Consider the following 14,133-nt stretch of genomic DNA (forward strand, 5'->3'; position numbering starts at 1 on the left):
AAACCACAAAGACAGAAAGTAGAATGGTGGTTGACAGGTGCTAATGGAATGGGGGATAGGGAATTATTGTTTAATGGGCATAGACTTTCAGTTCTAAAAGATAAATAGTTATGGAGATGGATGATGGTGATGGTCGCACAGCATTATGAATGTACTTAATACCACTGACTGTATACTACAAAAGTTAAGATGGAAAATCTTACCATAATTTAAAAGTTTTAAAAAACCCTGTTAGAAATACCCATTTGTTCAAATATATGCTGGCTGCCTGCTGTATGCAAAATACACTGTTGCTTGTACTCAACATCCATGTGTTCCAAAGCAAATCTGAATGGCTTGAAACACTTTTTTTTTTTAAAGAATGACAAAAACAGACTGGCACATGTATTCTTTATTAAATCTTACTAGTATTCTTTAATGGACAAACACACAGATGAGTAGCCTACAGTGAAGAAATCTTATTTTTATGAGAGTTAAGAAGCCACTAAGATACTTCCAGATATTATCTTCAGTGATGCTTCTTATCTTTATTCTGGGACTCCAGGTAATATTCAGCCCCTACAGCTACCACGAATGCAGCAAATCCCCACTTGAATCCTTTCAATAATGCACCAACAAAGGAAACATTGTTTGCAAAGCCACCCATGTATCTCCAAGCTTCATTGCTAGAAGAAAAAAAGGGAAAAATTATAATCACACACAACCATGTACATTAATTGAATAAAATATATTTAATTTTCGTTTTTCTAACAGATATAAATGCAACCTTATATAAGATAATCTAAATGGACTACAATAGGAATATTTCTGTGGGATAGGATAATTAGGTCTATATGCCCATGCTTCACATAAAAAATAGAAGAAAAAGCACTTGATTTCACATTCACAGTCATAATACTCAGGATTTTACAAAATTCTCAAATGCAAAACTTCCTTTGGCCCTATCCATCACAGGTCAGCTGTGTGGCTTTGCCCACAGTAGTCATTACAGCACCATGGGGAGAGGTAGTTAGGAGGTATTAATCTTTGCCCTGCCACTTATACTGGATTCACAATCTTTTAGGGAGAGCAAGTTACTTAACCTGTCAGGGCCTGTTTCCTCTTCTTCTCAATAATGATTACTATCTGCCTTATAGTGTTGCTATAAAGAATAAACAGGGTAATAGTGATATATTTTGGCATAGAGAGTATGTAACATTTGACATTATTATTACTGCTAATAAATTTCCCTGTCATAGCAGTCTGAACTTTAGAAGATTGGTTTCCTTCTCTGGCAATTATCCTTCTGAGTATCCTACACGAAGACATAAACAGAAGTCAGAGCCCTCTAGCGAAAAAAAAACTTTTCTCTCACAGTGAGTGGAAATAAATCATGTTATGAAGAACAAAAGCCCTTAACTCTAAAAATCTGACTTACTAGAAAATGAGAGCTAATCAGATATAATTTAGAGACCAAAAACAAAGACTTTAAAACTACAGAGTAATATATCCCTAATGAACAGAGACAAATATTCTTAACAAAATTTTAGAAAATTGAATCCAGCAATACATGCAAAGAATAATATATCATGATGAAACAGGATTTACCTCAAGAATTCAAGACTGGTTTAATCTTTGAAAATCAGTAAGAGTAATTCATTATATTAATAGAATAAAAAAACTATGTGAGCATTTCAATAGATACAAAAAAAGCACTTAACAAAATCCAATACCCATAATAACAATAACAGTAATAATAGCAACTCACAGTAACCTATGAATAAAAGAGAAATTCCTCAACTTGATTAAGGGCATCTATGACCAGCCTACAACTATGATTATACTCAGTGGTGAAAGACTGAACGCTTTCCACCAACTAGGAAAAAAGCAAGAATGTCCACTTATACCACTTTTATTCAACATTATACTAGCAGTGCTAGCCAGTAAAATAATGCAAAGAAAATAGAAATTAAAAGTTTATAAATTTAAAAGGAAGAATTAACACTATATTTGTACACAAAACGATTATTTTATGAAGTCTAAGGAATCTTTAAAAAAAACTGTTGGAACTAAAAAGTGAAATTAGCAAGGGAACATAACACGAAGTCAACATATAAAACTCATTTGTATTTTTTATATTAGCCAAAACAACTGTAAATCATTTACAATAGTATAAAAATATGGAATAATTCAGGATAAATTTAATAAAATATGTACACGACATATATAAAGCAAGAAATCACTGCTGAAAAATTAAAGAGGGTCTCAACTGTCGATGAACTAGAAAATTCTACAATGTTAAGATATCAATTATCTTCAATTATACTATAGATTCAGTAAGATCTCATAAATACATTTGTAAAACATATCTGATAAAGGACTTAAATATTAAAAATATATGGAGAACTTCTATAATTCAATAAAAGACAAACACCCTGATAAATGGGTAAAAGATCTAAGTAGCCATTGCACACATATACACACACAAAGCACAAATGAAAAACACTGGAAAAGACTGTTATGATTATCAATCTTCATGTAAATGCAAATTAAAATCATAAAGAGGTATCAAATTCACTAAAATGATTAAAATTAAAAGATCTATCATACTAAGTGTTGATGGGGACACTGAACAACTGAAATTCTTACAATATTGCTGGTGGGACTGCAAAATGGCACAGCCACTTTGGAAAATAATTTGGCAGTTTTTTTAATGAATATAAACGCATACTTATTATATGATCCAGAAATCCCACTCTTAGGTATCTACCCAAGAGAAATAAAAACATGTTCACACAGACTTATATTTGAATGGTTATTGCATTTTTACTCATACTAGTTAAACACTGGAAACAAACCCAAAAGGCAATTAATTGATGACCTGTAAACAAAATGAAGTATTATGTACACAATGGATATTACTCAGAAATAAAAAGGAACTATGGATATAAGTCAACAACGTGCATAAGTCTCAAAGTCATTATACTAAGTGAAAGTGGCCACAACAAAAGGCTACATACTGTATGATTACAAATGTATAAAATTCAGGAAAGGGAAGACGATAGAGACAAAAAGCAGATCAATGGTTGCCAGGAGTCAGGGGTAGGAAGGCACGAAGTGGAAAAGGGGCAAGAAGGAACTTTTTGGGATGATACAAATAAAGACTATTTCATGACTGCGGTGGTTACATAATTATATACATTTGTCAAAACTCAAGAAATTAAACACTTAAAATGGGTGAATTTTATTGTATGTAAATAGTTCAATAAAACTGATTTCAAAACTTTAATGTAAAAAGTCGCTTTCAATGATTTTTTAAATAGGAAAATATATTAAAAAGAAACAGATACTGATTCTCTATGATCGATTCTTTAAATTTAAATTCTAAATTATTTAATTATTCTTACCGGCCCCACGGATCCCTTAGGCCTCGTGCAGCCAGCCTCTCCTGTACAGTTTCTAACGGTGTCCCTTCTATCTTCCATTGCTTATAATCTGGAAGTTCCATTTTACTGTGACCATGTTCATGTCCATGTCCATGTCCATGGGCCATGGCTACTGGAGAAGGTTAACATAAGAGAAACATGCACATTATAGGTATCAGATAACCAAGTTTACTATTAGTGTTTTAAAAAGAGAACCAATATACTTGAAAATTCTGAGTTGAGATTTTATAAAACAGCATTATTATTCTATAACTAGTGTATATCCCAGAGGCTCCTTATACTATCTTCATTTTTGGGGGGGTGGGGGGGATTTTTTTCTTTTGTTATTCTGACTGGGTGTTTTTTGCTGCTTATATTCCAAATCGTTGATTTGATTCTCAGCTTTATCTACTCTACTGTTGATTCCCTGTAAATTATTCTTCATTTCAGTTAGCATATCCTTCATTTCTGATTGGCTCTTTTTTAAGCTGTTGAAGTTCTAAGTTCCTTGAGCATCCTTATCACCAGTTTTGAATTCTGTACCTGGTAGTTTGCTTGCCTCCATTTCATTTAGTTCTTTTTCTAGAGATTTCTCCTGTTTTGTTTTGTTTTTTTCATTTGAGACCTATTTCTTTGTCTTTGCATTTTGGCTGCTCCCCTGTTTGTTTTTAAACATTGGGTTAGAGCTGCTGTCTCCCAGACTTGGTGGAGTGGACTTGTGTAATAGGCGTCCTGCAGGGCTCCGTGGCACAGCCTTTCCAGTCACCCAAGCTGGGTGCTCCAGTTGTGCTCCTCTGTGGGCTGTGTGTACTGTCCTGTTGTAGTTGAGCCTTGACTGCTGTTGGCATCACTTGAAGAGATTAATTCCCAGGGGGATTAGCTGGAAAGACAAGCTATGACTACAGTAGAGGAGCTGCTCTGCTGGAATTGACCCTATGAAGCAGTACTTGCTTCAGTAGGGTGTTGGTGCTCACGGAATCCACTGCTTGAGTGTGTGGCTTGTGGTGGTGGGTAGAGTTGTAACCCTGAATGGTCTGAAGCTGTCCTCTGGGTACACTGGCTCTGAGGCCTCCAGTAGGTACAAAGTCACTTATCACCTGTGTCCTGCCTGGGGCAACCTGGCGTGAACTACAGAGTGATTTGCAGATGGCTGCTACTTGTGCTGGGTTTGCAGGTGGTCAAGCTGGAAACCAAGGCCAGCTGCCACTAGTGCCGAGCCTGGGGCCACTTAATGAGAGGTGTGGGATAGACAGAGGTCAGGTGCTGCTTGTTTGAGAGGTTTTAGGAAAGCCTGAAGCTTGAGTTAAGACAGGCCATTCACATGAAAATCCACTAAAAACAGTTTGGGTGGGCCTGTAAGTTTTAGTGAGGTGTTTCAGGGATTCTTCAGGGTGGAGCAAACAGTGAGAGCCAGGGTGATATAAACTCAGGACACCCACCTGCAAACTCTGTGGGGAAGGGGCTCATCAAAAGAACAATGGCCTCTGCCAACACTTTTGTCTGGGAGAAAGCTGACCCCCAATCTCTTACTGCTGTGATACAATTCAGTTCCTCCCCGTTTATCCCTGGTGCCTTTCGAGCTGTTATCCCAGCACTGGAGCTCAGAGGAAGTAAGACGTAGTCCATGTGTGCGCCCTTTAAGAGGAACTGTCTTGGACTCCAGTAGCCCTGTTTAGCCTCAATTTCCGCTGGTTTTACAGCAAGAAGTTATAGGCACTTCTCTTTCCAGCACTGGACCCCTGAGCCTGGGGGCCTGGTGTGGAGCTGGGACCCTACGCTCCCCAGCAGGTCCCTTGGTGCCTGAGTTATCCCTCCCGATTTTTATCTGAGGCTTGTAGGTGTGGGACCAGCCTATTCCATGTCTCCACCTCTCTACCAGTCTCCAGTGGCTTTTCATTTAATCTAGTTGTAGGGCTTCCATTCAGCCAGATTTCAGGTTGTCTGAATGATGGTTGTTCTGTACTTTACTTGTAATTTTGATGTGGTTGTGGAAGATAAGAGTACTGCATTTATCTACGCTGCCATCTTGGCTGGAAGTGCCTCCATCATCCTCTATTTTTAACATCTTACTGGCATTATTTTATAGATAATGAAAAAATAAACTTCAGCTCAGTCCCCAGTTAAACTGCTATGAATTTCAAATTAAGGGGGTGTAAATTAATAATGCTATACCGTAAATTTATATAAGGTTAGCAGTAACAATTCTATAATCGCTGCTCTCCAGAAATAAAGCCAAACCAAATAATTATTACCATTATGTTTGCATTTATAACTATGAGCAGACACAATAATAAGGCAGGATTCTTAAACTGTAATTGGGAAGACAGCAGTAATTATTAGACAATGTATACTAAAGACACATTATGTAAAATGCTCATTTCATTAAACTATATTTCCCAGAATATAAGGGGAAGACTGTACATAGTAATTCTGACAAATTAACATTTAATATTTATATCTGTAGATATGTTAAGATACCACAAAACACTACCTTGATGATTTTCACATTTAAAAGGGAATAAAAACAATACCCACCAAACACAAGTTAAAACTACAACACTCATAACTCTGAATGAAACATTTAATCCATTATTTCATTTTTATTTGGTAGATTCAATAATACAAAGGAAAAAAATTATGGTTTTAGATTTCAGCCTGACCTTTGAAATTCAATACCTTATTACAAAAAACTTTTAGAATGGTTTAATAACAATACTAATGTCTTGGCCTCTTCAAACCATGTTTTCAAAAAAAAAATTTTTTTTTGTTTAAGCAATGTTTCATTCCAAAAATGTTTGAAGAGATTATAGGCCAAACCCTTATTTTGGCAAATGTCAATTCTAGAATATTAATCCTAATCGAGTATCAATGTACTTGGAAGAGAATACAAAATAAACATCAAAATTATTTGACAAAGAAGTTTGATTTTGAAACTAAAAACTGAAACATTACCATAGTATGTTTCAATTTTATATTACTATGCTCAATGCCCTGGCTGGTATGGTTCAGTGGACTGAGCGCTGGCCTGTGAACCAAAGGGTTGTGGGTTCGATTCCCAGTCAGGGCACATGCCTGGGTCGCCAGCCAGTTCCCTAGTTGGGGGCGAGAGGCAACCACACACTGATGTTTCTCTCCCTCTCTTTCTCTTTCCTTTCCCCTCTCACTAGAAGTAAATAAATAAAATCTTTGAGGAAAAAAAAGTTTAAAAAAATATTACTATGCTCAAAATATTAGCTAATTTGGAAGCTAAGCCTTTTGAAGAAAACATGAAAACATACATAATTTTTCCTAAACAAATTTCCTTTAATAAATGTAATGTGTTTTCTCTTCTACCTAATTAAAATATTTCCATACTAAATGGAATATTTCAATGACCTTTCAAAAAGCTGAACAACACTATTTCTAGAAAACTTTTCATTTTCTTTTAAAAATTATATCTACTTCAGAACAGACATAAATCAATCATTCATCCTTATCACTTAAGGGAAGAGTTTGGAACTCTACTTAAGTGCAGACTTTGGTGCTGTACAGATCTGGCATCAAATCCTAGATGCACCACTAATAGCTGTAAAATTCAGGGCAAATCATTTAATCTCTCTAAATTTCAGTTTATTCATATAACGTGAGAATAAAACCTACCTTGCAATAGTGTGAGAAATGGAGAAGGAACATTGTGATGTGCCTTCCACTTTCACACCATGGTGGTGAGAATGTGACTTAGCACAACCCCTCTGAAAAACTGTTTTGTCATGACCTAGAAAAGCTGAGTGAATATTTAAATACCTTATGGCCTAGCAATTCTACTCCTAGGTATATATACTCTAGATCCGCACTCTCCAGTACAGTAGCCACTAGCACTTGAATGTAGCTAGTGCAATTGGGGAGCTAGACTTTTTATTTAATTGTAATTAATTTAAATTTCAAAACAGATTCTCAAGTTAGTTATTGGAAAATATATGAACTTACTTATCAACAGTAAATTTGATAAAATATAAACATAGATCAAATGTTTGTATTTATGAAAACAGCATACATTCTGCAAGTATAAAATACATCAGTTTTGAAGACAGTATGAAGAAAAAATATTTCATTAGTAACTTTTAACTGATTACACTTAATATTTTGAATGTACTCAGAAATATATTATTATTTTTTATCTTTTTAATACGGTTACTAAGAAACTTATTCTTTTTTTTTTTAAGAGAAAGGGGAAGCAGGTGAGAAAGCGTGGGAGAGAAACATCAACATAAGAAACATCAATCAGTTGCCCCTCGCACACATCCTGACAGGGACCAAACCCACAAGCCAGATATGTGCCCTGACCAAGAATCAAACTGGTGACCTTTAGCTTTGCAGGACGAAGTCCAACCAACTGAGCATTGGTTGGTGAGGGCAGTTATTAAGAAATTTTAAATTATGTATGTGGCTTGCATTATATTACCATTGGGCAACACACTGCTCTAGAGAAACTCTTGCGTGTGTGTGTGTGTGTGTGTGTGTGTGTATTTCAAGAGATGTATTTTATAAGAATCTTTTAACCACATTGTTGATGCTAGCCCCTAACTGTAAACAACCCAAATATCCAACAACAATAACTGATTAATTATAAAACAGTCTCCCACAGAATATTAGACAATGAAAAACAACATGCAACAGTATGAATGAATCTTACAACTCTAACAATGGGCAAGGGGTGAGTCATAAAAAGATTCATATACTTTTATCCCAGTAATATAAATTGAAAAACCTAACAATTCATTTTTTAGGAATGCATCAGACGGAAAATTAAAGTAAAACAAGTGAATGCTTATCAGAAGTCAGGATAGTAGCTACCTTTTGTTGGAGGAGATAAAATCAGAGCTCTACAGGGAGCTTTCAAGGCAGTTTTTCAACCTATTTTTAATTCTTGTACCCCAAAGGAGTTTTTCTGGACAGTTGTTTTCCTTATAGCATTCTCACCCCACCCCCAATGAAATTTTAGTGCCACAGATACATTGTTTATGTGTTTATGTACTATGGTCCTTTGGAAGACCACAAACCATTGTAGTATCTAAGATTCTTTTCACCTCCGCTTCCATCCTCACAAAACCAATTTTTACCTGTTTGAAGGTCATTCACTTCTTTTGAGAATGCATGTTCTAAATCACCACCAATGCTTTATTTCCTAACCTGAAGGGTGGTTTACACAAGTGTTTGCTTAATTACAATTCTTTAAAATGTACATATGTTTTATATACCCTCCTGTTATATATACTTCACATTAAAAAGTAAAGTTAGATGAAGTGACAAATTATGCCAAGGACTCAACACGGGTGATTATTTTCAGTTCAGAGCTGTTCAAGCAATACCAAGGAAATTAGTTCAAAAAAGAAAAACCATGTCATGATTTTTCTTGAAAAATAAAATCATGAAATTTTAAAAAGCTATCTACCTATGTTTGGTGTGAACCTTTAAGTTTGATGAAGATCAACCTCCACTAAAAGGGGCTGGAATCCCTAAGAAGGAAATACGAGGATAATGCCACTTACATTATGTGTAATTTTAGGGTTTACTAAAGACTCGAGTATATATGACAATTTCCTCTCATTTAAAAAATTGTGGATACTATAAGGACATTAAAATAAAAGACAAATGAAGTTTTAATGTCCCTTCCAGTCCCTGCACCTATGTTCGATGCAACTTTAAAATAATAAAATTTTTAGGGTAAATCACTATAAAAATGAATGTGACTTTGTATTCTACTTTTTTTCACTTTAACAGTGTCAAAAACATTCATACCGAAAAATTTCACTTAAAAGTATACATATTTGTGAGCCAGGCATTACAACTATTCTGACTTCACAAATTTTCGATATGGGGGGCTGCTCTCCCTTTATTCAATTGGGTAAACCAAAAACACGGGGTGAGGAAGGTGCTACTGGTGGAAGAGGAGGGAAAAAAACATCTGGAATTCATGACCACAGTGATTCTGCCTGCTTCGTTTTACAACCACCTCTCACCGACCCCACCTCAACCCCCAGCACTTCATAGTTCTCTCCTGCTAGTTCATCGATCTCCTTCCCTCTGGAGCTACACTCCTTCATAATCCTTCTTTATTTAGCCTCTCCCTTTCTAAATTCCACAGAACAGAGTTTCATTCTTATTCCCATTCAAGCTATGGCCCACCGACTCTCTTTTACCTGACAGCAATCTGACCTCTCAGGACATTCAATATTCAACCCTTCAGCCGGAGCCAAACGGAAACGGAAATTGTCATCTCGAGTACCTTTCGGCAGGAAAGCCAAGAAGTTATTTAACGTTCCGGTACGGGGTCACAGATTTATGGAGATGTCGTGAAGGAAGCTGAAAGTGGACAGTGTGTCCGCACAGCTGTTCATCCGTGGTCTAACTACAATAAAAGAAATTGGGGAGGACCAAAGAGCAGGAAAGAAGAGCTCTTTTCCTTGCTTGGAGACCGGAATTCTTAGCTACTGCACAGAGGGGAGGGCCGCGGACATGCTGCAGCCAATAAGTGAGGCTGTTGTTAGAGCGTGGACTCACCCATTGAGAGGGCTGGTTATTGCGCTGCAGTGGGCTGGCGGCTGCGGGAGGCGGTGGCGGTAAGAAGCCAGAGACAGCGGGGTGACAGGTAGGCGGCTGCGCTGTCTTTGGCAGACGTAGAGGGCTCCATCAGGAGGGATTTTCATCTCCTCTGGCTGCAGGAACTAGAGAGGGGATCTGACAAGGGTGGTCTGGGAAGGTGTAGCCGCAGAGTTGGTGGTTCTGGAACCTGTCGTAGACCAGGTAACCGCTTGGGAGGGTCTTGAGGAGAAGGCAGCTGAGGGTGGAGGCTGAGCCCAGTGCAGCGACGTGGGGGGCCTAGGGCGTGGGGGGGCTGCGGTGGCGCCAGCAACGCGAGGAGGGAGGCGGGAGGAAGACGGTGTCGTGAGCGCTGGAGGAATTTTTTGCACGAAGCTCGGAGAGAGGAAAGGATGCGGCACTGCAGGCACCCGAGAGAAATCCTAGGGCCTTTTCTCGAGGTGGCAAGGGGAAGCGGAGAAGAAAGATATTTACTGGCCGTCGAATTCTAGAAACTCATTATAGCTATGCGAGTACATTATGTAACCCTTGGCTGTTATTGACCCAAACGGCTAGGTTGTCCCTTTTGGAAGAGGAGGTCTGGTAGCCTATTGATGTGTCAGAATAGTTCTTTCGTTCGTTACAGAGCTCCGCAGGCTCTGTAAACGTAAACGCATGAAGGATAGAATAGTCACGAAGACCTTATCCCAAATACGGGATTTGGGGTTGAGAGATTCTTTAGTTTGAGATGAGCGTGGTCGGGTTACGTTTTGTAGTTCATGAATTTGTCTTGAGGGTCAAAGCTGATTACAAATACTTTTTCTTTTCCTCATCTCCAGGAAAGTGGAGAGCCTCAAAAATCTATAGTGGGAGGTAAGTGCAAATTGGAAAATGAGTAGAAATTTCGTTGTTAGATTTTTACCGCTAGATATTGTGGATGTTAGAGTCTGTGAAAATAAGGTGGTGGTCTGAATGGAGAGGAGGGAATGCAGAAGTCATCTTTTAAGTAACTTGCTGTGTACGCCTGAGAAAGTAGTTACGGATTATTTCTTAGGATTAAAAAATATGCTTTTTGAACCTCTCGACTGAGGTAAAATGTATTTACAGACATAAATGTGAATTATCAGGGTTTTTTTCTGGGTTTTAATAATTCATTGTTTACACAATGAAATGAACAATTAATACAAGAACTTCATTAGTTATGTTATGGAAGGACAAACTACATTAAAAACGTGGTTTCATAGCTCACTGGAAAACAGTTTTAAAAGGAGCATTATAAATTTAGGAGCATTATAAATTGCTAAAATGTAAGCTGATTGAAATGTTGCCTTTAACTTAGAAGTTAAGGACTAATGTAGTATTAGCAAGTGTACTATAATTTTCCTTATACTATGAATAGTTTATGTTAGTATGTCCCAGAACCTAAATAATTCATTTATTTGTCTAAATATCACTTATTAAGGAGAGGTGGATCGTTAGAGTTTGTTCAGAAATGTTTGGAGTACTGTGATATTTACCAATGCTTTAGATTAAAGTTTTGACACTTGGTGTTTCATTGCCTTTTTACTTTTTTGCAAGGATAATACTATGTCTCAGTCCCAAAGAATACGTCTGCTTTTATTTTAGTAGTGTGAGTACCTGTGAACAAATCTGCTTTTATGTAGTGGGGGTGGGGGGTGCGTGCGTGTATGTGTGTGTGTGTGTGTGTGTGTGTGTGTGTGTGTGTGTGTGAGATTATGTAATCAGCCTACTAAAGCTGTCTTAGAGGACTAATGGGCTGATTTTGAATGGCCAGTAGATGTCATTGTAGAATGCAATAAAGTTGAACAATTGAGTAGGAAATTATCAAGTGATTTAAGAAACACTAGTCCAAATTAAAATATAATAATAATTAGTTGATTATTTATACATCATTAGAAGTCCACTTTTCTGACACATTTCAGTATTGGAGCTCTTATGAGGAATTTACAACAATGGCTATAAGGAAGTATAATTTTTTGCTCTAAAATGGACCGTGAAAGCTTGTTTTTAAATCCAACTCTTAAGCCATCTTCACACACAATAGATTTAGTCTATTTGATTGTTTTTGATGCACAGTTTTGGCATCTTATAGTAGTTTAATAAGTTTTAGAATGATTAAGATTTTCAGCTTGACTGAGCTTTATAATAGAAAAACCAACGCAAAATAATAAAACAACCAAAATGATAAAATATGAGCAGAAAGTCTCCAAAAAAAGTTATCAGCTGCACAAAATAGTACTTTGTTATTATTCTTTTAATGCAAGAACAGATGAATTTTTTGTTTTAATGTCTGTGGCTTCTTTTTTTTTTTTTTTTTGATGTCCAAAATAGCTTCTTTTTTACATTTTTGTATGGCTAGTAGACTGTGTGCTTTTCTCTGTATGATGAACTGAACATTTGTCGTTGTCTAAAATGTGATATAATGGATTCTGGAGGGAACTGGCACAGAAAGCACAGAAAGCACTGAAGGCGGTTTACAGCTGGTGTGAGTACAGCCCCTTATCTGCAGAGCCTTCTGCTGGGCTCCTGTCACTTTGTAGCTCTGCTCCTTTAGCCTGCTATTGATACAATGTTAAAAATAGACTTGGACCTAATTCAGAAAATCTCTGTGTTTGTGGAGTTTATACATATATATATTTATATATATAAAAAACTAGAATAATCTAGGAGTTTTGTAAAAAGGCACACACACATCTACTATATCATCTCCACAACCCTTCAGAATCTTAGTGGTAGGATGAATGTGAAGGGAGACAGATACACATATTTTGAAGAAAAAAAATCTCCCAGATGATATGGTTCACCATTGACTTCCACTTTCAAATCATTGATCTAATTCAAAGCTCTCTTACTTGTGATATGAACCAGTAACAGTAGTTTTTTCTTGAGAGAAAGGGCTGCCAAATCTACTAATATTTTTATAGCTCGATGCATTTTCACCATTAAATGTCATAGCTGGGATAGATTTTCTAGTTAGGAGCTAAAGTTGCCAGAAATAAAAATTTTGCTGAATGTTTTGGTTTGGTTTAGTTTTTTCTGGCCTTTAGCTGCTTTTCATAAACCAAACTAACTTCTTTCATGATTCAGACCTGTGCTAATTTGCACAGATACTTACTTTTATCTTGTTCTCTCAATGTGTCTGAGAATCAAACTACAATTGGAAAATAAGAATTGGAAGTTTTGTCAATTAAAGGCCTTTTTGCAATACTGCAATGATATAAAGAAGATACACATTTAGCTTTTGTATAAACATTCACTCAGTGATATGTAGTAAAACTTGGAATTGTGAATGTGTTGACTTTGACAGTGGTCCTGTTTAGAAATTCATGGTTCATTTTTATGCATTCTAGACTTTCTGTTTGAGTATCTGCCACAAAGACAAGTACTGGAAGAAGTAAATGAGTAGACTTTAATTTTGGAGAAAGGAGTAAAAACTCAATTATGTAATATATTAAGAGGTATGACTCTGATTATTTATAGAATTATAAATGTTACCATTATGGGAAACTGAGCAACAGGTACATGGTACCTTCCTATCTATAATTATATCAAAATTTTTTTTTAAATTTAAAGGGTTGTTATAAGGATTAAATAAGCAAATACGTGTAAGTTTCTTATTACAGTGCTTGGTACACCATAAGTACATATTAAACATAATAGCAGCAGCAGTGATAGTTCAGGCCCCTAACCTCTTGTTATGCCTCTCTCTGGGACCATTCCAACAGTCTTCTTATTGTTCGCCCTGCTCTCAGTCTTTCTTCCCTCCAGTCCATTCTGTAATGCAACCAGAGTGCCTATCACATATTGGTCACTTCACACAAAACTCTTTTAACATCTCCCCATTGTACCATCATACATCAATTTCTCTTTTTTAATCATAGTGGAATGAAGCATTGCAGTCAGTTTGACCTCCAGGACACTATAATAATTGAATCAAAGATAAAAACCGAAAAATCTGAAGTAATTTTTCTCAACTTCAATATTATTGTTTTAAAGTTTACTTGTTTGGTATTGCAGCTTTACACACCATCCCAAAAGTTAATGACTTAAGACAAAAAAGATTTATTATTTTTCATGATTCTGTAGGAATCATGATTCTGGCTGAGTAGTTCCTTTGTTGGTTTCATTTGGCTCTCCCACGCAGTTGAAT

The 14,133-nt window shown here is 36.5% G+C and overlaps 2 protein-coding genes across 4 annotated transcripts in view; one reads left to right on the forward strand and one right to left on the reverse strand.

The window, feature by feature from the left end:
* Nucleotides 1-373: 373 nt before the first annotated feature.
* On the reverse strand, nucleotides 374-9,868 carry NDUFB3 (NADH:ubiquinone oxidoreductase subunit B3). 3 transcript variants are annotated; one of them, XM_054585848.1, is made up of 3 exons: nucleotides 9,670-9,868; nucleotides 3,387-3,534; nucleotides 374-665 (listed from the first exon to the last, which is right to left on the reverse strand). In XM_054585848.1, exons 2-3 carry the CDS (start codon nucleotides 3,530-3,532, stop codon nucleotides 509-511), a joined length of 303 nt encoding a protein of 100 aa, XP_054441823.1. In that variant the 5' UTR covers nucleotides 3,533-3,534; nucleotides 9,670-9,868; the 3' UTR covers nucleotides 374-508. The 3 variants fall into 3 exon arrangements, with proteins under 3 accessions (XP_054441823.1, XP_054441822.1, XP_054441821.1); XM_054585847.1 differs by having other exon boundaries at nucleotides 9,584-9,866; XM_054585846.1 differs by lacking the exon at nucleotides 9,670-9,868 and adding an exon at nucleotides 9,584-9,662 and having other exon boundaries at nucleotides 3,387-3,537.
* Nucleotides 9,869-9,970: 102 nt separating this feature from the next.
* Nucleotides 9,971-14,133, forward strand: part of HYCC2 (hyccin PI4KA lipid kinase complex subunit 2) — a 60,560-nt gene continuing 56,397 nt past the window's right edge. The window contains exons 1-2 of the mRNA XM_054585849.1: nucleotides 9,971-10,032; nucleotides 10,802-10,835. The gene's annotated coding sequence lies outside the window, so the exon portion shown is untranslated. The remainder of the gene's footprint in view (nucleotides 10,033-10,801; nucleotides 10,836-14,133) is intronic.

Source organism: Pteronotus mesoamericanus, unplaced genomic scaffold (genome assembly GCF_021234165.1).
Source record: "Pteronotus mesoamericanus isolate MK-2021 breed Mesoamerican mustached bat unplaced genomic scaffold, CSHL_Meso_final contig_90, whole genome shotgun sequence".
Classification (NCBI taxonomy): domain Eukaryota; kingdom Metazoa; phylum Chordata; class Mammalia; order Chiroptera; family Mormoopidae; genus Pteronotus; species Pteronotus mesoamericanus.